This window comes from Manacus candei, unplaced genomic scaffold (genome assembly GCF_025592945.1).
Source record: "Manacus candei isolate 608988 ecotype Guabito, Panama unplaced genomic scaffold, ASM2559294v1 h1tg000003l, whole genome shotgun sequence".
NCBI classification, from domain to species: domain Eukaryota; kingdom Metazoa; phylum Chordata; class Aves; order Passeriformes; family Pipridae; genus Manacus; species Manacus candei.
The window spans coordinates 10,489,453-10,517,047 of record NW_026138051.1 but is presented as its reverse complement, the minus strand read 5'-3'; the positions used below and the strand labels follow the sequence as shown (position 1 = coordinate 10,517,047).

Here is a 27,595-nt window from a genome sequence, read left to right as displayed (position 1 = left end):
GCAAGGATCACCTTTCCTGAACTAGAACACAGGTCTGTGAGAGCCACGTCCACACCTCTGCACAGCTGCTCAAATCCAGAATAAAATGCACAACACAACAAGCTCATCAAAGTTTACAGAACTTAAATATTTATTTTTAAACCATTTAAAACCCCCCAAAACATTGAAATAAGCTTCATCTATAAACAGATTTACAAGACTAACAACTACAGAAGCTAGAGAAGCACTACAATTTATTTCTGTGATGCAGTTATTTTGTAAAGCTTCAGATCAACTGTATTTACAACTTTTGCTGCTTTTACATTTATAAAAATATTTATTTAATCCATAACATTATTGTTTTCAAAAACTATTTCCAGACTTTTTTCTCAGATATAAATTCTAATTGAATTTCAGTTATATAGCAGATGAAAGTTTTAAACAGAAACATTTCTTTTAAAATTAAAACAAGGAGTTAAAAGTAATTTTTTTACAGTGTAGGCACCATTGAAAATAATTGTCCTTGGCATATCTAACCACCATCTCTCACGAGTGTCCTTTATATAAAAATGATGTAATGGCAACATTTGACTGAAAATGCAGTATTTACTTGCACACCATTACTTTTTCAATATTTGGCAGATATATTTCAGATTCTTTAAAATTACTTTTGTGCAAAAACAAAATGTGCAGGTCTGAACCATAAAATAAACACACCCAGCCTTTATCAAAAATAAATTTACACCAACAGTTCCACAGCTAAGTACTGAAAAACAATCCCAGTTCAAAACTTCAGCATAATATACATACTGGGTTGAAAAAGGGAAAAAAAAAAACAACAAAAAAACCCAACAGAAGAGATTACCCATCTAGCAGTACCATAAATATATAACTGAAAGCAACTTTATAGTCTTACCTACTTTTTATGAAAAAAAAATCACTCCGTACTGCACAGTACTACCTTTTTGTGAAAGAATATCTATAACTCAGTTATTTGCATATTAACTGGTAAATACATATTTAAAATACACTTTCAGAAAATTATAAACAAATTATGTTGATGTACTGTATTTAATGTATTTAAGAACAAAAAAAAAAAATGTGTATAAATATCTTACAGGAGAAACAACACCACCACACAGAACGCTGGTGTTACACTGATACCTGCGTGTGAGGTATGTAACATGCGACGCTCGGCTTCTCTGGCTCCCTTCCACCCAGGCATGTGTACTCAGAGGAAAAAAATTAAATTAAGTTAAACTGGACTTCAGGTTTTGTCCATTATTGCCAAAAGCCCCACCCCCTCAACTGTATTGCTCTAAATTTTCCTACCATGATGATATAAGACTGAATTACTACTTCAAAACCTGTTCTAAAAGGTAATACACATACTGTACATCAGGATAGACCTGTTGCTACATATCACCTGCAAATTATTGACATATTGCTCTCAAATATATTTAATCATAGAGCTGCCTAAAATACTGTACCAATTCAGAATTAAAATAGATACTGTTGCAGGTTTGTTTCTCAGGGCACGATAACTATATGCTGGTTGAAGCAGGTGCTACAGCAATACCCTTGCCACTACATTACATGTTTTGAATACGCTTGTGAAAAAGCTATTTTCTCTGAAGCTTGTTAGTGATTTACAAAAGTTTAACTCATGAATATAAAAGACCTGTACAACCCCATGTACAGGAACAAAACAGCATCAAAACATACTGTACTTGCACATTCTATTAACTAAAGTAATGGTTATTTCTAAAAGCAAAACTGCACCTCAACATTTATCAGATTAAACAGGTGAAACTACAATATTAAAAGTTGTTCTTTACAAAATAATTTCCTGAAAATATAAAACCATGTGCACTGCCACAAAATAGTTGAGTAGGTTCTTTCAAATCCTCAATCACCATCAATATGTTGCAAAGATCCAAAAGGCACAAGGAGCTCATGAGCTAAGCACTGCCAAGCTTGAAGTAGTTTTGGTGGGTTTCACTGGGTCCATATGAAACAGCAGTCAATTGTGTGAAGTTTCTTAGGATGAGTCATTAACAGAAAATCTACAGATAAAAAATGCAAGTAAAATTTTTTTAATTGTATTGTTTCAGTTAGGCAAACAGCACATAATTATTTTTGCATCATTAAACTAGTACATGTCTTCATCTGACCGGTTCAGAGGAAAAAAACCACCAGAAGTGACATTCTCAAGAAAATATTCCTAAAAAAGGTAAGACAAAGATTCTCTGTCTCCCTTACTGGCTGTAAATATGCTTACAACAAAACTGCAGCCTAAATTAAAGGAAGTAAGACACAAAAAGTAAAGTTCCATCACTAGAAGACCAGACATAGTAATTGTTACTATTAGTTTTAGTCTCAAAAGGAAGTGTTAGCTATAACTACCAAAGATAAAAGCACTGGACATGGCAGTTTTTTCCCTTATCACTAAAATACTTACTTCTGAAATTTCTCCATAAGCTTCTTCACCATCTTATCTGTGATCCCTGGACACGTTGCTTCTGCCATATTGATGCTTTTCTCAAGTTCCTCAATTGCTTTCTTTCTGTTAGCATTATTTGTGTCCTGCTGCTTGAGCTGAAGAGCAAAACAAAACAGATAAAACTTATTAAAGTTATTAGACATGTGGCTAATGCTTTCAAAGAAGTTTTTTTAAGCCAAAACTTACCTCAGCAAACACAGGGGTGATTATCATAGTTAAACAACTCAGGGTTTTAACAAGATCCTGATCCTAGAAGTTAACAAATAAGGATTACATTAGCATATTCCCATACAACATACACACTGCCTTTGACACAGCATGTGTGATTTTGGAAGTTCAGTTAAATTTTAAAAAGTGCTTAAAATATGTTACAAAAACAACAAAGGCACAGTACATCAACAAACCATATGGGATGTTGAAATAGATGCCTGATGACACATATCAAACAATGTCATATAGGGTCAGGAAAACAGTTCAATTTTCCCTCCCTAATATTTTAAGTCTTTAAAATTCCCACTTCTATGAACAGATACCAATCAAGTAAATCTGCATTATGCTCTGCATTTGGGCCTGACACAGGCATAGGAAATATTGCCAACAAGCATTGTCTCTTGAACTACAAAAAAATAGTCAGTTCCTATGAAAAGTGAATATACTAAATGTTATCACCATCTTCCTTAAACTGGCTTCAGAACCAGCCAGAACCAGAAAGAAGAACCCTTCAGACTGTACTTACCGTCCCATTCTGCAGCTTCTTTGCATCTGGCTTCTTCCGAACTGTAGTAAAGCTCCACTCAGGGTGAGAGTTATTTTCTTTGTTACTGGACTCCCTGAAGAAAAAGGACACGATGTACATAACACTAGTCACAACATAACACCAAGCAAACACAGGCAACCCAAATACATAACAAATCTATACAGATTAGTTCCATGTTCCTTAAAATAAGAAGCAAAACATGGATTTAAACATTAATTGAACTTTAAAAGAGGTTGGATAAATTGAAATGTGATCAAAGCAAGGAGAAGATGTTATCTACCCACAAAGCTTACCTTCCCCCATGGCATCCCATTTAAAACAGTTATCTGATATCCAGAAAAGCAAGACACTTACAGAGAGCATGTTGTTCCACTGGCATTGTGCAAACTTCTTCATGCACCTCAACCTTGCTCTGTAATATCCCTAATTGTGATTCACTGGTTTTGGTACAACCACTAGCCTCAGACTAGGAAATACATAGCACTTAAACAGAACTGTGAGTTCAGAGAGAGAAAGTTTAAAGAGACAATGAGCACGCAGCTTGACTTATGCATTAGTCTTTAGGCTCATACAGGGGGTTTCTTGAAAGAAGCCAAGGAAAAACAAATGGAACAAAGACAGGTGTACAGAAATGGAGTTAGTTACACAGAGAAGCTGCAGCAAACTTACTTTAGTAACATTATCTAAATAAATAAAAAAAAACAAAAACGAAAGAGACTAAACTGAAAATAAACTTACGAATCTGAACCATCGGAATCACTTTCATCACTACTATGTCCCTCTGCTTTCCACCTCTTAAACCTATCAATCAGTTCTGTCAGATAGGAAGTCTTCTTGGCATTTTTCATAATGAACTTGTGCTTCAGAAGTTCTTTTGCAGTGGGGCGCTGTAAGAAACACTTTAAATATTTAATGTTATGCTAACATTTCATGATTTTAAATGTTAATAGGGGAGATTTAATAAGACAACGGACTTCTAGAGCTAACTTTTATAGCATCAGGAAATTAGTGAAACAGGAAGTCAAGAAAAGCCAGTAATCCACATTTACGAGCACTCTAAAAATACGATCAAGTCACCCACAGACTACACAGCTTATCCTTCTACGTTAAAAGGTCACACCCAGGAAAATGACTAATCAGAATTCTCCAATGCAACATTTCCTTGTAAGCTGAATTCAGACAGCAAAAGTTGTGCTGGAGAAAAGGATCTAAGATGATTCTCTCCTCTGTTAAAGCTTCTCTTCTGACATTATCCTAGGTTTCAGTGCATTTGAGGAATCTGTCTCTGCCACTGTAATTTCTTTCAGCATTCTCCCTCCCCCTTTGAGTATTTTAAACAAAAGAGACTAGGATAGAGACAGAGCTATTAAAAAGCACCAGTAGCATTTACAAGTATTGTCTCTAAAATTATTTCAATCAACAATGACGCACAACACCTTCAAAATACTTTGCAAGCACGAGAGAGTAGAAAACAAACCCGAAACAGCTGTATACACACATACGTAGGTCTACTCACAAATGTTGGGTCCTTATTCAGACATGCATCAATGAATTCTTTAAAAGGTTTGCTGAATTCCCCTAATAAAGTCGGAGGATTGTTTTTCGGAATGAGAAACAGAACTCTCATTGGATGCATATCAGAGTTGGGAGGCTCCCCCTTGGCCAGTTCAATTGCTGTGATTCCCAGTGACCAGATGTCAGCCTGAAAAAAGGGAAAAGGACATTTAGTACAAAATTAAGGGCTAATATGACTAAGTATTTAATAACTGAAATTTTCGCATATACTGCATTTATATAATAAAACTTATTTTGCTCTAAGTAGATAGTGCAAATATTCCTTTATAATACTTTGGGAATACTTGATTCCCAAAGACCTGGCTGACTTAATCAGTCTTTAATGACAAACAACTACATCATCACTCTTGTTGCAGTCATTGTTCTGAAACTGTGCAAGTTAAATGGGCACCTAAATTCACATGCATTTGGAAAAAGCTTCAGAAACACTGATCTTCCTTTAACTTTTTTCTATATGTTAACTACAAACTGAAATGAACTTCCAGTGTCTAATTCAGAGTTTGTTTAGGTAGCAAAACTGCTTGGTGATGTCACTTTTTAAACTGAAGATGCACTGAGGTACCCAACCTTGTTTGATAGCTTGCTGTAAGGGAACAAGGCAGAAACCTGAATCAACTCCAGCAGGTGATCACTTAAGTTCTTCCCTAACAGACTGCTTGATGAATTTAGCTGGAGAATTATTGACTAGTTAGACTTGAAACACCAAGTTCACAGTGTAAATTTCTGAAGAATAATGAAGTACTATTTATTTTAGCTAAAAATAAGCATTACAAACAAATTCTGTATTTGTATCAAATAACTGTATTTCTTATCAAATAATTAAACTAGCTCATAGTTTAGTACTGAAATAACATAACCATAACCAACAACTGTGATTGGAGCAAAACGTTTTTACAAGAGATGGGGTTTGTAACTCTCTGGCACTACAAAAATTGTATTAATTTCTGTTTTGTTTTCCACCATTTTGGAGCAGGGAGAGAAGAAAGGTTAAAATTCAGTCCAGATACCAAAACACTCATTGGCATTAGTCTAGAAATTGAAGTGTATCCTGTCCAAACCCTTCATCTGTGCTAGCAAAGGCTTCTATCCTCTGTGCTTTCCCACCAGACTTTTGGCATGGCAAGAAAAGGGGGAGGACACTGCTCTTGCAACATACTGAAGAGATATGGAAGGCAAAAGATTAGGTTGCTGGGAAAATATAAATAAAGGGGTGGTAAGGCTGATCTATGCACAGGGCAAGCAGAAGAGGAATTATTCCAATTTTGACTGGTCAAACACACACTTTTACAGCAGGGTAGAGTGCTTTTACAAAACACCCTAGGGAGCACAATACAGTTGCACCACTGAAACCCGTAACAGGGGAACTACAACTTTCTTATCAGCAAGAACCCTTGTGGCAAGTACACAAATTCCTTCAAGTCTGAATGATCCTGGGAAAGTCTTCTGGAGTGTGAATATTTTCAGGACACACTGAAAATATTGCACATCCCAGGATTATTAGATTTCTTGCTCCTATTTAAAGTTGTATCTACATACAGAATGGCAAGTCCAATGCCAGCACTAAAACATGCTGCCATTTCCCTAACCATGCACTCTAGGTCATCTTGTGGGTTTACACACAGGAGAAGAGGGGACTGTCCCCTCCTTATTGTCATTTCTGGCATCAGTCCTCAATCCTCAGAAACACATAAGAGTAGCTCTGCTTTTCTACTGCTAGTTCACGTGGGGAAACTCTCCTTTGCAATTAGTCATCCATCAACAGCTCCCATGACAAAGAAATGCACAAGGTGACATAATGGTACCGCAGCTACCGGGTCACTTTTTACCTTTCTCACATCAGTGACCTGTGCTAAAATATTCCACACTACACAGATCCTCAGAAACACCATTAAAGAAATTATATCCAGAGCTGTGAATAAAAATCTGAGAAGAGAGTAAAATTTTAGCCACCATCCTGGCTTTAAATAAACTACCAAGTTCTGGTGGTATTCTACTCTGTGAGTACTTTATTACTGTTTGAATTAAATGAGAAACATTGGATTGAAACCAAACCAACCACCCCTCAACACTGAAAGCACAGTGGGAGTTGCTCTGAAAGAGACATGACAGCGTCAGTTTACTTGGTGACTTTGCATATGTCCTGCAGGGGAGGACAATGACATGTAATTACAGTATAAAAACAATTTAATCCTACTATTAACTTTAGTATTTGAAACCCTGTAATTTGAAATCTATTTTTTTTCTCCACACTGATAGAGCTAAAAGCAAAAAAATCAAAGTAGATGCTGTTGGATCATCAGATACAAAGAAAAGGTGTTCCACTCTCATACTTACTTTTGAATCATATGCTGACTGCTGAATAACTTCAGGGGCCATCCAAAATGGGGTTCCAACAAAGGTGTTCCTCTTAATTTGTGTGTCTGTCAGCTGCCCAGCAACTCCAAAATCAGCAAGCTTAACATCGCCTTGTTCTGATAACAAGACATTGGCAGCTGCCAAGGAGAAATAACATAATATCTAAATTAGAATACTGCTCTTACAGTTTTTAAAGCCTTTAAAAAAGTAACATTTGAAGTATTACACACCTTTTATATCCCTGTGAATTTTCTTCTCTGAGTGTAGGTAGTCGAGACCTTTCAAGATCTCCTTTAGCATGGTAGCAATCTGGAACTCATCAAAAGGGCCAGCACGCAGCTTTAGAGAAAAGACACATTAAAATAATTTTAGTCTTTTATCTAATTTTTGCCTTGTTATTGGTTAAATTAAATCTTGATCTTGAAAGATTTTTTTAAAAATAGAGAACTAACAGAATTCATGAAATATGCAATTACTTATGGCAACACTCCAGTAGAATGGAATGATCACTCAAATGATCATCGTCAAAATATCCTGTTGATAGGTAATACATTGAAAATGCTTTTCCTCCTCTAACATACAATGTCTGTGCTCCCCTCAGAATGCAAAGCACATGAAAAGCAAGAACTGAATTTCCACAGTTATATTTCCCTACAGACAACGAACACACCAATCTGAATTTTGCAATTTAGATGAAGTAAATTAAGTAACCTGGCCTATTTCAAAACAGATTAATCTATTATTGACTGTGAGTTTTAAATTTAATGATGCAGTTTTTACTTGTTCCAGCATTTTTGATTCCATGCTTGCTTTTGCATGAGGAACATAACATGCTACTATAAAGCTCCTAGTACTGAGTAAGTGTAAACTTTGCACATTAGAAAGCTATGGGAGTAAAACAGAAGCAATTAAGGTGGGTGGTTCTGCTAATAAAAAATACCAACAACACAGCAATGAAATTATGGTAAGGCAAAGTGAAGCCAAACAAATTTTATTCTTCTAAAGGTTCAGTGATTTAAATTGTCACTAGTAAAAGCTATTCCACTCTTTCTGACACTCCACAGAAAATTATCAATCACTCAGAAGTGTTAAGAGTATCTCACAGCTCAAAAAGACCAGGTTCCAGAGCTACAAACTACCACATACTACACATAATTATTGTATGCTTTTGCATTCCTGTAGTTGAGTAGATGTAATTCCATAAGGAAGTTTAAATAGATTTGTGAAGTCAAGCACATACTTCAAAACTCTCACAGAGAGGACCCCTATTAGTAAATACATAATTATCACCATCCTGTAATAGTGAAGACATGATATTTTCCCTTCAGAATCACACAAAGAAAGACTGAGCTATATTATCTTACAGGAAAGGGTGGGTCTGCAGCGTTAAAGCCGAGGCAGAGCTGTACTGAAACTAAGGGGAAACCACAGCCACACACAGTGGACTGTGCTTGTGCACTCTCCAAGCTACACCCTCCATGAATGCCACACTATCTGAAGTAAAAGGCACTTTCATGCTTAACCAGAAATACCTGAAAATGGAAAACCCAACACCTTTTAACCAGTTAAAATTAACTGTATCCATGGACACAAGCTGTATTAATTCCTGAGACCCAAACCTAAATAAAACAGTTTTCATTTAAGTGTTATGAATTCTACTGGTAGGAGGTGAGAAGGGATGGACAGAGGATTCCAAAGCCACAAACCCACCACATATAGCAAGAAGAGTACTTCTCATACTAGAAAAACATTGCCTTACATTTGACTGAGAACAAATAGGTTCTTCCTAAAGCTTAGAGACAAGGAGTAAAATTAAAAAATTAACATGAATTCAACGTAACAGAACTACTTCTGGAGCATTACAGTGTAGCAGTGATATAACAGCAGCTGCCTCCAAGTACTTGATTTTTATAAAGTGCTATAAGAGCAGAATGAAATAAAGTTCACTGGTACTTATAATGCATAATCATATACTCACAAGATCCAGAGCTGACCCTCCACCCAAGTACTCCATTATTATCCATAGTTTTGTGCCCTGTAAAGGAAGGCATGAGTTGTTAGAAGTCCAAGGCTGCCATAAAATAAATTATATTTATTTCAATAGACTGTTAAAAGTACTTTAACAGTACACTGTTAAAAGGCAAATGCAGAGTCCCATTAAGCACCAAGTCACATGCACCAAGTCTACTTCTTGTAGAATGATCACAGAGCTCCTGTGAAGTCTAAAACATTAATTTGTAAGTTTGAATTCTGTATTTAAAAAAGCAACGAAAAACCCCATCAGCACTAATCTGCTAACTAGTATCTAAAAATGATTTCACATAAAGAAATGGAACTTAGAGGAAAAAGTGCTTAGGTAGTGGTTTAAGTTTACACTCAGTGTTTTAATGTAAGGTTGGGATTCTTAAAAAAGGCTGTCTTTGCATTAGAATTATCAATTCCAGTCATTTGTGATACAGAAACATTACAATTTAAATGGGAAAGTTTATTTTAACACCACCACACATCTCATCTGAGGAAAATCTCAAAACTTAAGATTACTTTTGAGCAGGAGTGTGAGCGTGAACCTGTTTAAAGGCAACAGAAATTTAAAGCCTAATGGAGGCAGCTGCAAGGTGCCTTCACTTTGTGGAGATGTCTCAACCACTAGAACTGGCAAATTCTTCTAACACTGATTTCTAGATGCTGACTTTGCCCTTGGCACGTTGTTGAGAAAGGTGACTGGTTCCTATGAACAAAACTGGAAAGATTTGGTAGCAGATCTACAGACTGTGTGTTTCAAAACTGAGAGAATCTGCTACTTGCCAGAGTCCCCTCATTTCAGAAAAAACTCAAATATGAATCTATGGGCTACTATTCCCAGAAATTCTGTGAAAAAATACATTTATTTAAAATAAAAACTAGTTACTAAAAATACTCAACTGAACCAGAGCTGGTGAAGTACCATGCACACTGTGTAAGTCTCTGGTAAATATTTACTAGTGCTAGTTCCTTATAACAGAGCACAAACCCAGGGCAGGAGAACTCTTTAAAGCCTCTTGCATTCTCCATCGTATGTTTTCCCACCCTATGGTTTGTCCAGGGATGGAAATGTAAAAAAAACTCAACAAGCAAATAAGGGTGCAGTTTCTGAAAGCACCACATCCAATTATCTTAACAAAGTGTGCTCTATTAGATCTATACTGAATTTAAAAAACACACCATTTATGAGAGTCTATTCCAATATTATGATCTCAGCAGGGAAGGGCTGGCTAATTTTAGCAGTTTTTATAAAGCCTGACTTTGTCAGCTCAGAAGACCTGCAAGGAACTCCTGTTCAAGGCAAACATTGTGGTTACCAGACATGTTTGGAGGATTTGACTATTACTTGAAAACAGTACAAGGTGAAAATGAGTAAGTCCTGTGTTTCTCAAATAATGTCTCAGAGAAATTGCTACTATCCACTGTAACCGGGTGTGGATATTTTCTAGCCAGGCATGAACAACCTTTTTCCTAGCTATTTTTGGTCAGCCAAGTATAAATAGACAATATAGAACAACCAGTATCTCTAGATTGTCTCAAAGTTTTGCTGCACAAAGTGCTATACAATTCTGATGGAAGTCTCTGGATGCTGCTTTAAGATTTTTCCATATTCAAATCTGAAAGGCTGAGAATAACTTCAAGTTTGTTTTAACTGCAAAAGAAAAGAGCAAGCCCAGTTGGCTGTAATAATTACAAGGATAGATACTGAAAACCTAGGTCTAAGTGGCACAAATAAGGAAAACAATAATGAAATTTCAGTCACCTGAAGCATTTTATCAAGCTTCACAAATTTGTGGAACCAGAATATGCCAGAACTAGGGTAACTTTTAATACCTTTAATCTTTTTCTTGCCTGAACTGGTAGGGCAGTAATACATTCTGACAAGCCATTGGGCTTGAGGAAAACACCCGTTTTAGCTACCTAATCTAACTTACCCTGCTGCACTCCTGTGCATTATCACTTTCACGGGTACCCTCCACACTTAATGCTTTATTTATTGAGATGTGATGTTAATTGCAATCAAAGCATTATTTAAGATGATTGTACCTGGACAGTTTTGCAAGTTGAAAAGTCTTACTCAACAGTTTGGATCTCTGCAGGTTTTCATTTTTGTTTGTTTGTTTTTAAATTATGCCTTAGATAATATTTTCACACAGGGGTTACATAACTCTGCTGATGTCAGTTTTACTTTGTCTCAGGCCTACTAAGCTGCATAATTACCAACACATCTCTACACGGTGCAGGGTTTCTTTCCATATCAGGAATGGTTTTATGAAGGTATTTTTTTCTTGCCCAGAAAGGCCACAAAATTGTGCTAGAGATTGTGGAGGGAGGAGAGAAAACTGAGGTCCAAAAGCAGCGGCAATGGCAAAAGGAATCCTTTATCAACTCTGATCATTCCCGATTCCCCAGTAATTTTGTGCAAATCCCACCTCAAAGAGCAAGCAGCAAAAAGAGGAAAATTAAGTTAAAAGCTCTGTTCAAAGAAAAATAAAAACCTACTAAAAAAAATTGTCAAGTTGGCATGATAACTATTCCTCAAGTTTAAATGATTTTCTTAGCAGCATTCTAGCAAATCTTTGTGCAATACTATACATTACCTTTAAATATGATCCATAGTATTTTGTTACATAAGGACTATCACACTGACTTAAAACAGTTATCTCTTGCTGTATATCTTCTATTTCATCTTCTGCTTCCTCAAGGTCTATGATTTTTATAGCAACCACTTGCTGTGTCCGATTATCAATTCCTTTAAAGACCTCACCAAAGGAGCCTTTCCCAATGCGTTCCAGTTTTGTGAATAGTTCTTCTGGGTCTGCTCTATGGTTCTACAAAAAGAAAAAAAAGAAGGTAAAAAAAAAAGATGCACAAGTTACTTAATTTACTTCCAAGTTATTAACCCTCATTACTTCCCAAGAAACACATCATCCAGATTTATCATCACCAGAAGGGTCGCATCAGATAAATTTATTTCCTGCACACTAACTTCTAATTCAGCTATTAGTTACAGAACATGCATTATGCAACTCTGTCAAAGGTAAATGAGCCTCACCAGAGAGGGAGTCGGGTACAAACCTCATTTCACTTCCTCACATAACAACCCTTTAAAACGAAAGAATGGAGCTGTTCTTAACACTAATCCTGTCTGTGCAATAGACTGGGGAATGCAATTACTGGCACAGGAGCACCAACATCATCACCCAGGCAGAAAAGGCCAGGCTTCCCACCCAGCCAACAGCCCAGGGCAGACACAGCTCCCGACACAGCTCCCTGACACAGCTCCTGACACAGCTCCCTGCCCCGTAACACAGCGAGGGGTGGCTGGGAGAAGGCAGCACAACCTGCTGTTCACTTATTCTGAGATCAGGTAAGACCAGGTGTCCCAAGGGCAGTTAAAAGTGCTGACAGAAAGCTGAGCAGAAGAGACTGAGAGATGTTGAGTGAAGGAATAAGAAGGCTGGTGCAGAATGTGGAACTTGGGGCATTGACTGGAACTGGCTGGTATCACCACACATGCCTTCAAAAGGGGAGCAAGAGCACCAGGCAGCAAAGCACTGCTGGGGACACCTGGCCTGGGATCTCTGCTGGGCAACTACTCTCAAGATCACCAGGCTGGGTATAATAAAAATGTTTTAAATTTCTCAGGTCTACTCAAGTAGTCAGGAGGGGAAAAAAAAGGAAGTAAATTCTCATTTCCCCTTCAAGATAAAGCCTGCCACGTGGCTGCTTAGAGAACTTTATGTATCCAAAAATCAGAGCAGTGACTTCTGAAGGACATAGATGACATGCTCGACAGTTTAAACACGCAGAACTTCAGTATGAAAGTTTACAGAAAAAGAGGTTTGAAGAGGTAAGACAGACATGCCAAGAGGACAGAACAGCCCATTCTTTGCAGAGCAACAGAATTAAACACATTACTACTGTCAGAACTGGGCAATTTATTGCACAGATCAGCATGTGATGAAGCAACAACTGGCCAAAAAAGCCCTCTAATTCAATAGCAAGTTTTGAAAATATGAAAGAGATGCTTTGCTTTATACATCTTTCCTGCACTCCAAAACTCAGAAGCTGCAAAAGAACTGACTATTTTGGTAAAAGCAGACAGACATCCAACTGAAAGCACAGATTACCTACATAACCAAATACTCAAATATCAACATGAAACTCTAGAAAACAATTTTACCCGGGTGTTCTTGCAAATTCACGTGAAAATCTTTACTGGGAAGAAAAAATTACTATTTTAACCTAGTCAGAATGGACAGCCTCATTTTCTTACAAATGGGCCCTTATTGTCTCTTCTTCCCTTCTACCAGAACCAGAATTAATTCCACAATATGGTGAAATGAATCAGGAAACAGATTTAGCTAAGAGTTAACCATATGATCTGTCAGGTTTATTTTCAGCTGAATCAGTTCACTGCTCATATACACCAAGCTGTCAGTTCTGCTAGCACAAGAGGAGGGAACATCAAGTAGTACAGCAGATTCATGCTGATCTGTGGAGTTAAGATTTTTAAATTTTGCAAACAGACAAGACACACTGCTGGTCCTGAGCAGTATATTACAAGGAGATTGAGGAATTTCCCCTTTGTCTGTAATGAGCTCATGGCTATTCTGCTCCATTAAAAACAAACAAAAAAATTCTGAGAAAGAGTTTAGGAAAAAAATTTGTATTTCCTTCTGTTGATAGAGACAGTGAAAGACCTAAAAGATGAACAAATAATCAAACCAAATAAAAAAAAAGAGAGGATGAGTGCTATTTGGTTTGCAACCTGTGAGAACTATTATTATTATAGTGAGAAAGAAAAGGACTGAAGGCTTCAGGTGCTCATAAAGCTTTTAGTGAAAAAGGTCCCACAACACCAGTAAATCTTCAGACTGCCCAAAGATAATCATACTGCCATATACCACTGCACCAGCTCCTCCCATCATTTCATCATTACGACTAAAAAGCTTTTTTTTTTAAAAAAATCTGATTTTAAAATCTATTTTCAGATGTATTTCAGGTGTGGCAAAAGCAGCAGCGACTGCCACACAGCCTTTCCCAGCTGCCAATTAAACTGCCAGACTGTCCTTCAGCCAGGAATCTGAAGTGTTCCTGAACTGCATTAGTTGCAACCAGGAACAATTAACTGATAGTTCTCCATTTACAATAAACAAAGACACACACCTCCAAGAAACAACAGCTGAAAGGACTGGCAAAATTTTTCATTGACCCTAAAACGCTCATCTTCACAAAAACTAGCTTCAATTTAAGACACACTTAGAAGGTGGGATTTCAGGAGTCATTCATGCTTAACTAATCACTATTGTTGACTTGAGATTAGACCTGTTAAACACTTCCAGTCAGATAAAAGAAAAGCAATTTAATCACAGACATACTCAGCTAATCCAGCCCCTCACAAATGTCTGATCAACTCAAAGGGCAACACTTGGATTTGCTTGGGGAGAAATCTTAAGCAGAAAATTCCTCTGGGCTCCTAAATGGAAAAGCACATCACTCCATCCTACACACCCACTTAACCATCATCAACAGAACAAACCAGGCCTACAGATTCTCTCCCCCAAGCTACTTCAGGTGAATCAGAGCTTCGAAGGTTATTTTAACTTCCAGCAATTCCTAATGCCATTAGGTGTGAGTGCTGGAGTGCAGGGAGAGATCAGTCATGGCTGGACTTCCCAACACCACAGAACTCCATGTACATCCCTAGGAAGGAGAGGTGGAACAGAGGGACATCAGAGGAGAACAAATTGTGCGGCACTACTTGAGGAAACAGTCACATCTTTCTATTCTCAGAAAATCCTCTCACAGTAAGCACAGTCAGCTTTACAGCTTCTGTTACTCACAGAGGCTGACAAGGGACTGTAGGACACTCGGATAAGAACAAGTATTTCTGACCAACTATGGTTAATATTGAAATAATGTCCTTTGGAAAGACATCAAACCTTAAACACTGCATAACTTAAAACATGGCCTTAGAACAAAGACTGCATTTTGAAACAGACTTGCTGCTACCTTTCTTAATTTCCTTGTCTTTCAGCCTATTGTTCTACAGGAATGTTTTTCTACAACTAATAAAAACAAAACAAAACTTTAAAAGACTACTTTGTAAACAAAGGTATAGGAAAAGATTGAGATATATTTTATATAAATAAAAGTGTGTGTGTATACACACCCTCAACATATACCAGTAAATTTGTGCAACATAGCTGCCAGCTAACCTTCTAATATGGTAGAAATTAAGATTTCTATATTATTAATAATCCTGAGCAAAATCATCAATTCCTTGTTCTTTCACAAATCTATCATTGAATGGGGAAAAGGTTTAGAACCTTTGAAAGATGCCTGCATGGTTTTCTTTTCCTTTAAATAAACACTGGTTTCCATGGGAAGCCATGTCTGTTGGGCAGCAGATGGTAACAACACAATAGACAGCTTATGGACTCCATCATCACCTCTCCAAAGATAACACCTATAACTGGACAAATCAGGCAGAGAATGTCTTGCTCTTCCCCTCCCTAAGTCGGTTTCCACAGACAAAAGCAGCAACAAGTATGACAAGCACAGGCACATTCACATGCCAGCTCCGGGCTCGCCAACATGACTAACAGCACCAGCAGGAGCGTGACAACACAAGCCCTCTGCACAGCCACGAAGTCCACCATTTCACCAGCACAGCTGCACAGCCTGTGGTCTCGAGTGAATCTCTCCTCCTCTCTTATCCTGCAGAGAAAGGCTGAGGAGAAGGAGGTTGTGCTATGGGTAAAGCAGTTAAACCAAAATCAAACCAAGTGAAAAACAACCTGCCACCAAAAAAACCACCCCAGTAATTAATCTGTTGAGCAGCCTCACAGTTACACTAGAATTCAAATGCCAGATCAGAAATGTGTGTCAACACTGTTGCTGACGCCAGCACACACTGCATGTTTTCTCTTAAGTCCCATTGTCTGAATTATGGATAACAATAAAATTAAATAGCACTAATGAGGCTTAGTTTGTAACCTGTAAAAACTCCAAGGTATCTTTTATTGTCTTAAGAATTAATTGATGAAATTCGATGAGCGAAATAATAAAACAGATGAGAAGTTAAGACATTTTATCTGTTCTCAGCATTTATCTGATTCTTACAAAATACTGCATCTGGGTTTAACAGTGAAATCATAGGTAATCAGTCCATTCACAGGCATTTATCTACTCTCAGATAATAAAGTACCTCTTAAATTTCTCTACTGTTCAGACCCCCCTCAAAACAAGCAAACAAACAAAAACAATTAAGAGGGAATAAGATTGGCAAACCTGGTAGGCTATGGTACTTCTTCAGAGTAATGTCTTAATCAACACACACATTCTTAGTTGAATATCTTCCCATACCCTATCTGTATGTAGTTTTGGGTATTATATATATATATACATACACACATTAATTATAAACCATGCATATTAAATTATATAACAATATATATTCACATACATTACATATATATTTCCATATTTTATCTGCATAAGGAACATTTTACTTCTTTATAACAAAGCCATCACAAGTAGTGATAGATTTTAATCCCTAGAGCTCCTAACCACCTCCCTCTGCCAATTTTAGCTTAAAATCCTATTATAATTAAAGTTATTCACAGAAAAAGTGCCATAGGCATGTGTGTATACATAAAAATTTAAATATTTTGAAGTCGAAGAGGGAACAGGTGCAGATCCATTATTAGTTACAAAGAACCAGCAAAAAATGAACCTGCAGATATTCAAGACAAGGGTGGAACCTGTAAATATCTCAATCTTGAACACACACACACACTCACACACACTCTCACTCCTGCTTCTCAGCTACTTTGGCACAGAGCTAAACTCTGATGCTACCCTGCAGTTCTATTCAAGACTCAAATATCAGGACAGTAGATACTTGATAATATTTACTGTAACTGTGTGATACATATTGAAGAGAAAATTACTTCAACAACAGAACTATTTGATTTTATCGGATTTTACATTGTCTACAAGCTTTTTTACTCAGTAAGTAGTAAAAACTAGATCTGAGTTTTGTTGTCCTTAAATGGGACCTGACCTCTGTTACACCCTGTATGGGATATCTCCCTTATCTGACAAGACCAAGACTCATTGCCATTTTTAGTGAGAACCTGGAGAACTTCAATATAAAAGAGCAAAAATAGCAAGCAAAAACTCATGTGGCTTTGTTTTCATCAAGTTAGCCATAAGGCGAGCTGCCTGAAAATTCATATGACTATCAAAACTCTAAAATCAGCATTCAAATCCACCCATTCTCAGATTTGTAAGGAAAGAATCACCTTCACTTTCAAACCATCTCTGACCTGTGGCAGATGTGAGCAATGCCAGTTGTCCATTATGCTGAAAATGGAAACCACTGAACTCATTTCCTCTATTCTTAGCTTTTCTTTCACTTTGGTAACACAACATAAAGCAGCTTAGGAAACAGCATAAATAAGCACAAAAAAAAGCACTAACACCACATGTCCCAAAGATTAGCTCTGACACAGGCAATTAAAAAAACTTATGCCAATTACTTGCAGAGTCCTCTGCACTGATGAAAGGAAACAAAGAGAAATTTCTCACGACAGTTTCTCTGTAACTGAATATCCTACATATCCTACACTTCAAATGGATTCCCACTTACCTTCCTTTCTATGTACCTATACCTTTTAACCACCTTGTATCTTTTAAAAAAATCCTCAAACCACTGCATACAGCTGCCTATTCTTCAGTCTGTTCACATCTCTAAGGAGCATGGCACACCAAAAAAGTCAGAGGAATTAAGGGGGGAGGGAAGCCACCACAAATTATGTGCCTCTTTCCTATGATTTGAAAAAACGTGAGTGGCTGAACCTTCCCTAGCTAGAAGGATGGACATCCTGAAGTGGAGACAGAAATCAGTTCAAGAAATCAACAGGTTTTGGTAACCCAAAGTGTTCAAACTCTGTTCTGCATTTATTAGTTCAGCAAACTGATCTTTCACCAAAAATTTAATCTCCTCTGTTGAACAGTGCAGGACAAGTGACTACTCAATGAATAACTAATCCACCTCAATGAACTAACCTGAATTAGAACATAGAGGACTACTGCAATTTCTCACTGCTAAACACTTGTAACCTCTCCATTTTAAGAACTGCTTTGAAAAACCCAATCTGCAGAGAGATTACAAAAGCCACTAATAGGAATATGGAAAAATAACCATTTATGGGCTGCAGCCTACTTTTAGCACTGTGCCTTTCCTTTCAGCACACAGCCTGCTTATCAGTACACAAACAATTTTTTTTATTTTTGCCACACCCATTTAAAGGAACAACTACGTCAGAATTCTGCCAGCAACAAACTATATCATTATGGCATTTGAACCATTTTCCCAACATTTAAAGGGTCAACATCTACAGCTAAGTGGCAACTGCTATGTAAATTTGACAGCCCTTCTCACTCTATCGTAGAAGTCATTTTAGCATTTCTTCTGTGCAAGTTAGAATTTGATACACAGATTTTTCTCCTGTAGATAAGATTAAACTTATACTATAAGCCAGCTAGAACAAAAATAACAACAAAATGCAGGTTCTCAACTTGCCAGTTCATAAACTAAAAAGCAGTAACAAGACCTCAAGTATACCACACATAATCTTTGCTAACTCTACCTCCACTGATGAAGTCACTACTTATTTTCAGGCTAAACAAAATTAAAGCAATGCAGAAACACACTAGTTTTACACACAGTGTGGGTGTGTTAAAGAGTTGGCCACAAGTTTATTTACCACAGGTAAGTTTCCAGGCATAATGACTGCCTGCAATGAAGCCCCAGTGGGACCCCAGTTAGAGGACACCACACCATTCCTTCAGTTTTGGGAGGGACCATTTGGACAAAGGAAGGTAAACACACCACTCTATTAGAATCCTAGATTTCTGTCCCTTCCCCAAGGCCAGAGGACCACAAGATTGAAAGCTGAACTCTCCTCTTGAACATTGGCACTTGATCATATCAGTGATACTGGACCTGAAGCTACAAAAAGCACACAATGCAAACCCAGAAATACAACTCCAAAATGAGCTACAAAGAAAGCAAGAAACCTCCACTGCCAGAACCAACCTGTCCATTTTAGGAAACTCCTTTTCCAATTACTTTGCAGCTCATTCATAGCAGGGCAAATCATCTCATTACGTAAAAGGCGAGGGGAAGGGGGAAGGGAGGAAAAGAAACACCCTGGAAAAAAAAAAGAATCGGATTCTTCTTGCCAACTAGGCTAGAATAAAGCTGTGCAGGAATGTAAAAACGTTCTTGCTGAGACCGGCTGCCAGATGACACCTTCCTAGGTGAGAGATCAACTGCAAGAACATCTTGCTCCCCTCATAACTCTCTGTATGTCTTTAATGGATTTACATCAGTAGAAATTCAATCTATTTCATTCAATGTTTTACATTTAGGCTCATTACAACACTCATGGTCACTTCAAGCTGTACAGTGTTTTTATTATTCTGCATTCAGCTCCCAACACAGAAGCCTCCATTGAAACACAACTTGCCATCTAGCAAAGCATAGGCACCCTCTGATCCTCCCCCAGTCAACATTATTCAAATATTCAGAACATATAACAGTACCCAGTTGAGAGGAAAGTCTGCAAAAGATTGGGGAGCAGGGGGAAACAGAAAAAAACCCCCCATTCTTCAGGACTGAACACATGGTTCTTGACTTCTGGTTCATGAAAACAGTGAAGCCACTCTGGGCTCTCAGACTCCCCCTTCCAGAGCTCAAGTGTAAAACCTGCAGATTTCTGAACATTTCTCATTCCTCATTCTCCTTCATCAATGCACACAAAGTTCACGCAGAATCCCAGCAGATCCTTCCACAAAGCTTTTCAAGAAACACTGCCTCAATCAATACCATTCAAATCCAGATTTTAGCATCACAAACTTGGCTACTTCCAAGAATCAACCATGCAGTTCTTCAAAGTTTTCCTCATAAAGAAGGAATTTAGTTGAAGTCATGCTCTTTCCCAAGCTATGGACCCAGTCAATATAGCCCATCTCTAAAAAAGCACATGCATAAGATATGAAGGAAAATGAGGTCTGCAAGCTACTGCTACCTTGTCAGTTCCCCTATTAATAGTTTCTCTGATTGAGTTTCTTTTGCCAAATTTATTTGGCTAGCAATAGTCTGGCAGAAGAGATGTCAGTGAATATCACTAGGTGGGCATCCTTCCCATGAGATTTGAGCCTCTCCTTCAGAGCTAAGGAGTGTGCTCAATGACCCTCATCTATCAGCAGAACAGACTTGTTCCAGAAGAACTGCTGGAAGTGTAAATTTAAAGAACAAATGACAGTTCTTTAAATAGAGTAAAAACTGATGAGGCAGTATTAGAAAGGAATTTGATTTTCAATTATTGTAAGAAAGAAACAGCAGGATTTGGAACAGTGACTCCTGACATGATAAGATACCTCACCAACTCTTTATTTTAAAAAGACAATATACATGCACAGCCACTAACCACAATGTGACAAAAAACTACTTCCTGCAGAGGCATTTCAAAACCAGCTTTGTAGTGTTCATCTTCACCTCATCCCCTCAAAATCCATTCCTGAACTCTTCTGTCAATTACTAAATTCAGTCCCTAAAAATAAACAAGATAAAACAATAGTCTCTTATCACTTTTAAGAGTTCAAGACTCTTTCTAAATCTGAAGGCAATCACTAAAAAGCAAACAAGTGGTACTTTTACTACTTGGTTTAAAATTCATCCTTTCACTTTTAGAGCTGAAACCCGAGGCTAACACTCTTGTCTACTCTCACTGTGATGTTTCATAGTCCCATAGGACAAGTACTCTTCCAGAGGCACATTCAGTCTTCCTGCTGTTTCTATACCTTTGAAGTTTCTATACACAAGGAAGCATTCCTCCCCTCAAAATAAACATCAAAACAAAAATTTTGTTTCATTTTTAACAAAAAAATGCTATATATTACTTGCTATACATTCTCCTTTTGGAGGAAAAGGAGAACAGCAAAACAAAACTTTCATCAGGACTTGTAAAGCTGAGACACTGGAGTTCAAAAACAGCCCGTGCACATCTTTTTCAATGTTAAAATCAACAGGAAAAAAAAGCACTATAGAATAAAATAACAATTATATCCTTTTAAAAGTCAGAAATCTGGTTTCAGATGTAATGTTTTTACCCTTGGGGGGATATTATTCTCTGCTCAAAACTGGTAGTGTATGATCGTACAGAATGGTAGAAGTTGAAGTGAGAAGAACTGAGTTTGGTTTATGTGCTTTCTCGAGCTTCAGTTGATTTGCCTCTGCATTTCAGGCCAAAGCACTTAATGTGTCTATAGAATTGTAAAATCTGCACAAAAAATACTAGTACAAGACTGCTGTGGACTTTTCCTTCTAAGTCTGATAAAAGCACCTGCTGAATTCTCAGTGATTATGTCTACACAGCTCCCCTGTATCAAACACTTTTCAGATCTCTGTCTATTCTCCTCCTTTGATAACACTAAGGCAGTACAAGGATGACTGAGCCCTACTTTTCTTTGTCACCAGAGTAACTTATCGTGATGCACAAGATGGAAGAACCAAGTTCAGCTAATAAAGTCCAAGCTGAGTTACCAATCTACTGTTAGATATGATACAGCTTGTATATCCAGCACAACCAGGAAAAACTGCAGTGTTGAATTCCACAAATATTTTAATGCATATCTGCTTCAAGCAGCAAACAGGCATGTTCTCTACAAGTCTTAAAACGCTGTCTTCCTGTAGTCTGACTGCACTGTGGCTTGAAGTACCAATCAGGGAATTGAAATTGGACAAAATACCATAGTCCACATCAGTTTAATCATAAGAAATCTGCTTTCTAGGCACTGTGGAAGTCTCCTGGTGTGGTGCAAGTGCTAGACTTTCCAGTTTCCCTTAAGTAAGACATGTCTCTAAATACTACAAGTTTAAAGCCTTTTCAAATCTAGTGTAGAAGCATACAGCTCAGTTCCTAGGAGAGGAATAAATCAACAGAACTTTGAATGGATCTTTCTCCAAAGGTTTAAGTTCCTCTAACACCCACTCTCTAAACATTTAAGTATTTGACAGCAACAGACTGGTTGGTCTTAACAGAAATCCTATTCTTGTAACTACAATGTATAAGGTTTACTGGAAATCTGGCACACTTCCAGACTTGCTTTAGATACCACACACAAACAGTCTATTTCTACATATGCACTAATTTAAGAGAATTTTTTTTTTCTAGGTCTGTGAAAAAGACCACTTACAAAGTTAAATGCTACCTCTCCTTTAATCTTTCTATACCCATCCAACTCTGCATTAACTAATCTGCCCCTGAGCATCCTGCAGGGAGGGACTCTCCAGCTGCCAGGCTCAGGCTGCTCAGTGAGCAGTGCCCTACAGCCACTCTGTTAACTGGCAGCACAGAGAGCAAAGCTCACCTTGACATCCAAGTTTGTATTTAATCAAGCAATCCCTCAATTGTGAATCAGAGTGCACCGGCTGACAGGTCACATGCTTCTGGCTGCTCCACTTTTAGAGGAAGTTAGGTTCTTTATTGCAAGATAGTCTGAATGCCAACAAAAACAGATGGAGATCAGGTCTAAACAACCTTTCTGGCTGTGCTCAAGACTACTGCCATACAGGATCAGGAGATATCAACAAAGCCATGAGAAAGGAAACAGCAAGTGTTTAGATGAGTAGGATAGCAGAGGTAATGAAAAAAAAGCCCCAAATCAGGTTCCAAAAACACACATAAGAACAAGAAACACCAATGAGAACAATCAACAGTTCCATCAGTTAAGAAATTAGCATTTCAAAGACTTAAGATTTTGCACAATAAATTAGCATAGGAAAAGGGAAAGTTTATACATTAAAAACTCTACCACCTAAAAAAGGCACTTATTACTTGAGCGATGCTCCATCAAGTTTCCAGAGCAGTTTAGAAAATTTAAATGCTGATGCATTGAAAAGTATCCTCACTGTCCACCTCAGAAAGGTTAATTGCTACTCACTTGTAAGTGAACAGTTTCCTGCCTCTTTTATTTGTAAAGTAGTTTTGGAGTACTGTGTGAGATGTTGCCAAGAACATAAGTTCATCAGAAACACATCAATCTGAAAAGACTGACATACTTTAAATGTTCTGATCACTTGAAACAAACAACCCTGTGAACTGTGCATCCTGCCTGCTGGGTAAGAGAAAAGCACTTGTGCAGGACTCCTAAAAAGGGGTCCAACACCTCCACTCAGCTGTTTTCAGCACTTGGGCTGGCAAAACACACAGGTGGGCTGTAACATCTCTCTCGCAAGCCATATCCAGAAATGTTCTGTATGAGTTCAGCTGGATTCTTTGAACATAGTGCTGGTGAACAAGTTTCTCACTGTGAGATCTCAAAGCATTCCAGACTAAGAACTAGTTTGAATATTTTTATCCCAAGGAACAAAGTTACTGAGTAAAAGCTCCAATCTGACAAAGCTCACTGCAAACTGTGCTCTATCACACAGCTCTATCATCCCTTCCATTTTCCCTCTCTCTTGGATTCTGTGTAAAATGCCACAATTTGGGGTATCATTCCCAGCTTCAGAGCACTCATTTTATATGTACACTGAGCACTTTGATCTTCCTGAACGGGCTTAGAAGTTTGGCAGCTGGGTATGTTAACACTGTACAACTGATCAAGTGGAGCCTTTCCAAAGGAACAAGGAAAATGAATGTGTTTAGGAAGTTGTTTGCACAGGCAAGAATTGTTAGGTATAAAATTTGGTTTTGTTAGGGACACAGGACAGGTTAAACAGAATGTAACCACTACATAAACAAATTGTTCTGTAACTACTCATAAGGGTAGCAGATAATACTACCTCTGGGTCTGCCATTGCTGCCAGGGTTAGCAGGCAAAGTCAGGCTCCAAGTCTACCAAAATAACTCTATGTGACTTTCTGTAATTTTCCACGTTCAAGTTTTTTTTAAAGGGAATCTGACTCTTCATAAGATGAAAAAATCTTTTAAACAGTCAAAAAAGCTTATGTTACACTTTGGTGATAAACTGTCTTAAGTCTTGTTTTTGGAGTATGGGAATTATATAACACGTTTATTTCCAGATTTTTCTTTATACTTTTTTTTGTATAACAAAATGCAAGAGAAAGCATAAGATTACAATAAAACTGAAAACTTCAAACCTGTGATACATTCTCTCACAAAATCAGTTTCCAACTGTTATATTCAATAAAATGAATAACAGACTACAAAACAAGGGGTTTGACATTAAAGGCACTTTCCCACAGTGACAGTTTTAACATCACTATTAGATCTTCCATCACAGAGGAACCTATGTATTTCTTCTTCAATCAATCACCACACATTTACTTTAAGGTTGAGGAGAAGACAGGATGCTTTTATCATCATTGGATGATCCTCATTGAATAGCTCAGATAGGAAAAAACAAAACAAAACAAAGGAAGCAACTCTTCTCCCTTGGACTACCACACTCTTTCAGAACAGTTCCTGTGATGGTTTTAGGCTTTTTTTAATTAAAACACTCTGTATTATGACTTTTCTAAAAGAAGAGTGAGTAGAATAATTTTGCACCAAATTCTGTTTCTCTGTATTCTAAGACTTTTGGGACTTGTGTAATTGTCTTCATAAAAAAAAAAAGTCACCAAGGAAAAAAAATGTATTTTAATTTTATGCATCTGTACATATCTAAAGAGTTTAAAAATGTTTTTAACATACAGATATATGTTAAGGGGTCTGGATTACACTAATAACAATACTAGTGGATCTAAGTATACTATTAGATAAAGTTTATTGGTATAACAATGGAAAACAGTTAAATAATTTGAAGGTCCTTTTGTGCTGACAGGACAGCTATGGAAAACAGGACAGCAACACATTAAGTAGATATAAAAATAAGAAACTGACAAAAGTAGAATGTTGTATTTCTCAAATACAAACACACTAACAAGGCCATGGGATGTAAATAAAGAAGCTTAGGCTAAAGCCTCTAAATCTTTTATCACAAAATTTCTTTAGGATGTACCAATACAAGTTACTGTGACACATGGAACAAGGGGACTGAGAAGATGTGGTCTGTGTCCTCATACAGAAACAAAAAGCCAGTGGATGACCAAAATTTAACCAATTTCAGAAAGCCTAGAAATTATTAGAAACGGGAAAGATAAACTTAAGGTTTGGTATTTTAACTGGCCTAAATTAATATGTAAATACTGTTTATACATTAATTCTATAATTTCTAAAAGTCATAAAGATACCACACCAAGTGAAATTTTAACTTTCTGTTCTGAAACCTCCTGAACTCTTTACTGTACCTGTCTCACACACACAGAGATGTATCATAAAGGTTTATATGTTATTTGGACTGAAAAAAACTCCAACTGTTACACAGGCATGACTATCCCATTAGTTAAGACATAGGTCAAGACTGGGCTGCCAGCATCTGACAAGCAAAAATCAACACTGAAATGAGTTTGGTTCTCAGCTCCTTTACATTTCATAAAGATCTCTCACCAAACTAGTATTAGATTGTCCAGTGGAGTAAGAACGAAGACTCAGAGATATTCCACCTTTCAGAGTCAGTAACATACAAACGTGTTTGTTTCCTAGGCAGGTAAAACAACCATACAGAAATGGCACCAGGCCTTACTCCCAGGTGAGGAGAAGTGCAGGTTTCTGACAGATTATGCTCCCTTGCACTCCGTTCCCACCAGACCCAGCAGTTACCACCTTTCCATGAATCCCAAGGTCCTCTGGGAAGCTGCGCTACAGGCCCAGCGCCAGGTCGGTGGGGAAGTCCTGCAGCAGGTCCGCCTGCCAGCGCGCCTGGTATGTCATTTACAGCGCACCCACACACCCTGCGATTAACTTCATCTCGCCTTTAATCAGTTTTAGAGGCTCTTACGTGCTCCTGGATGCGGCGCGGCCACCCCTGAACAAAGAGGGCAGGGAGGGAGGGGAAATCCCTTGGCCCCCGCGGCGCTGCAGGTACGCGGCCCCCGGGGCCTCCCGTTACCTCGGAGCACCCCTCGCCTCCCTCGCTCCCTCCCTCCCTCCCCGAGCTGGCCCCGCTCCTCCCCAGGCCGAGCGCGGCCTCCCCCGCCCCGCTCGTCGGAGCCCACCCGCGGCCCCCCGCGCCCCGGCGGCGGCTCCGCCCGGTGCGGGCCGCGAGCGCCGCTTCCGGAGCCGGGCCCGCCGCCTCCATTTTGGGCCCGGCGCGGAGCTCACCTGCATGCCGGGCACTTGCACCGCCACGGGCGAGTGGGCCATGGCGGGCGCTGCGGCGGCCGGGCGGGCGCCGCCCGCTGCTCCCCGATCTCCTGCTCCTGGGCGGCGGCGGCGGCGGGGCCTGGAAGGACAAAGCGGCGGGGAGGCGGCGGCTTCAGCGCGGGCCGCGCTCTCCCTCCTTCCCTCCCCGCCCTGCCCGCCGGCCCCCGCCCGCCGCCGGCTCCTCACCTCGCGGCCGCGGGGCTGCGCTGCGCGAAGGGCGGGCGGGGGGTCGCTAGTGCCGCTGTCCCCTGCCCGCCGGGCTCCCCGCGGCGGCCCTGCCCATGCCCCGCTGCCCGGTCACGGCGCGGGGGCGGCTGCTCGGGGCCCCCCGGAGTGGCGGCTCTCGGCGCGGCCGGGGCTGGCTCAGAGCGCCATGTCGGGCTCCGGCTGCAGGCGGCGGCTGCTGTGCGGCGGCTGCTTCCGTCTCAGCTCCGGCCTCGCGGGGCGGAGCCGCGGCCGCCGCACGGGCCCCGCGTCACAGCGCCCGCCCCCTCGGGCGGGCACGGGCCGGGGCACGGGGGCACGGAGGGAGAGAGGGAGGGAGAGAGAGAGGGAGGGAGGGACGGGCGGTGGAGACCCCTCGGCGTCAGCCCACCCAGGGCCGGGGACTGCGGTGGCCCGCGCAGCCAGTCAGAGTCACAGAGTTTATTATGTTGGAAAAGACCTCTGAGATCATCGACTCCGACCATTGGCCCGACACCACCGTGCCAACTAAACCATGGCACTGAGTGCCACATCCAGCGTTTTCTTAAACATCTCCAGGGACGGTGACTCCACCACCTCCCCGGGCAGCCCGTGCTTGTGTCTAATCACCCTTTTTGTGAAGAAATTCCTCCTAATGCCCAACCTAAACCTCCCCTGGCACAGGTTAAGAGTGTGTCCCCTTGTCCTATCGCTGGTTGCCTGGGAGAAGAGCCCGACCCCCAGCTGGCTACAGCCTCCTGTCAGGGAGTTGCAGAGAGCCATAAGGTCACCCCTGAGCCTCCTCCAGGCTAAACACCCCCAGCTCCCCCAGCTGCTCCTCATAACACTTACTCTCCAGACCCTTCACCAGCTCCATTGCCCTTCTCTGGACCTGCTCCAGCACCTCAATGCCCTTCCTGAATTGAGAGG

At 39.4% G+C, this 27,595-nt stretch overlaps 1 protein-coding gene across 1 annotated transcript; it reads right to left on the bottom strand.

Moving 5' to 3' along the window:
• Window positions 1-106: 106 nt before the first annotated feature.
• Window positions 107-26,918, bottom strand: STK26 (serine/threonine kinase 26). The gene is made up of 12 exons (XM_051784652.1): window positions 26,669-26,918; window positions 26,441-26,561; window positions 11,792-12,022; window positions 9,148-9,204; window positions 7,400-7,508; window positions 7,149-7,306; window positions 4,756-4,941; window positions 3,978-4,126; window positions 3,219-3,312; window positions 2,669-2,731; window positions 2,441-2,577; window positions 107-2,045 (listed from the first exon to the last, which is right to left on the bottom strand). The coding sequence occupies exons 2-12, from the start codon at window positions 26,480-26,482 to the stop codon at window positions 2,021-2,023; spliced, it is 1,251 nt and encodes a 416-aa protein (XP_051640612.1). The 5' UTR covers window positions 26,483-26,561; window positions 26,669-26,918; the 3' UTR covers window positions 107-2,020.
• Window positions 26,919-27,595: the final 677 nt, after the last annotated feature.

Bases quoted from the DNA above. Each gene is read 5' to 3' on its own strand.
- STK26 (XM_051784652.1), bottom strand. From the start codon at position 26,482: ATGGCCCACTCGCCCGTGGCGGTGCAAGTGCCCGGCATGCAG. The intron at 7,307-7,399 runs GTGTGTAATACT...TCTCCTTGGCAG, and splicing joins AATTCACAGGGATATAAAAG to CTGCCAATGTCTTGTTATCA. The intron at 4,127-4,755 runs GTGAGTAGACCT...TGTTTCTTACAG, and splicing joins TGAATAAGGACCCAACATTT to CGCCCCACTGCAAAAGAACT.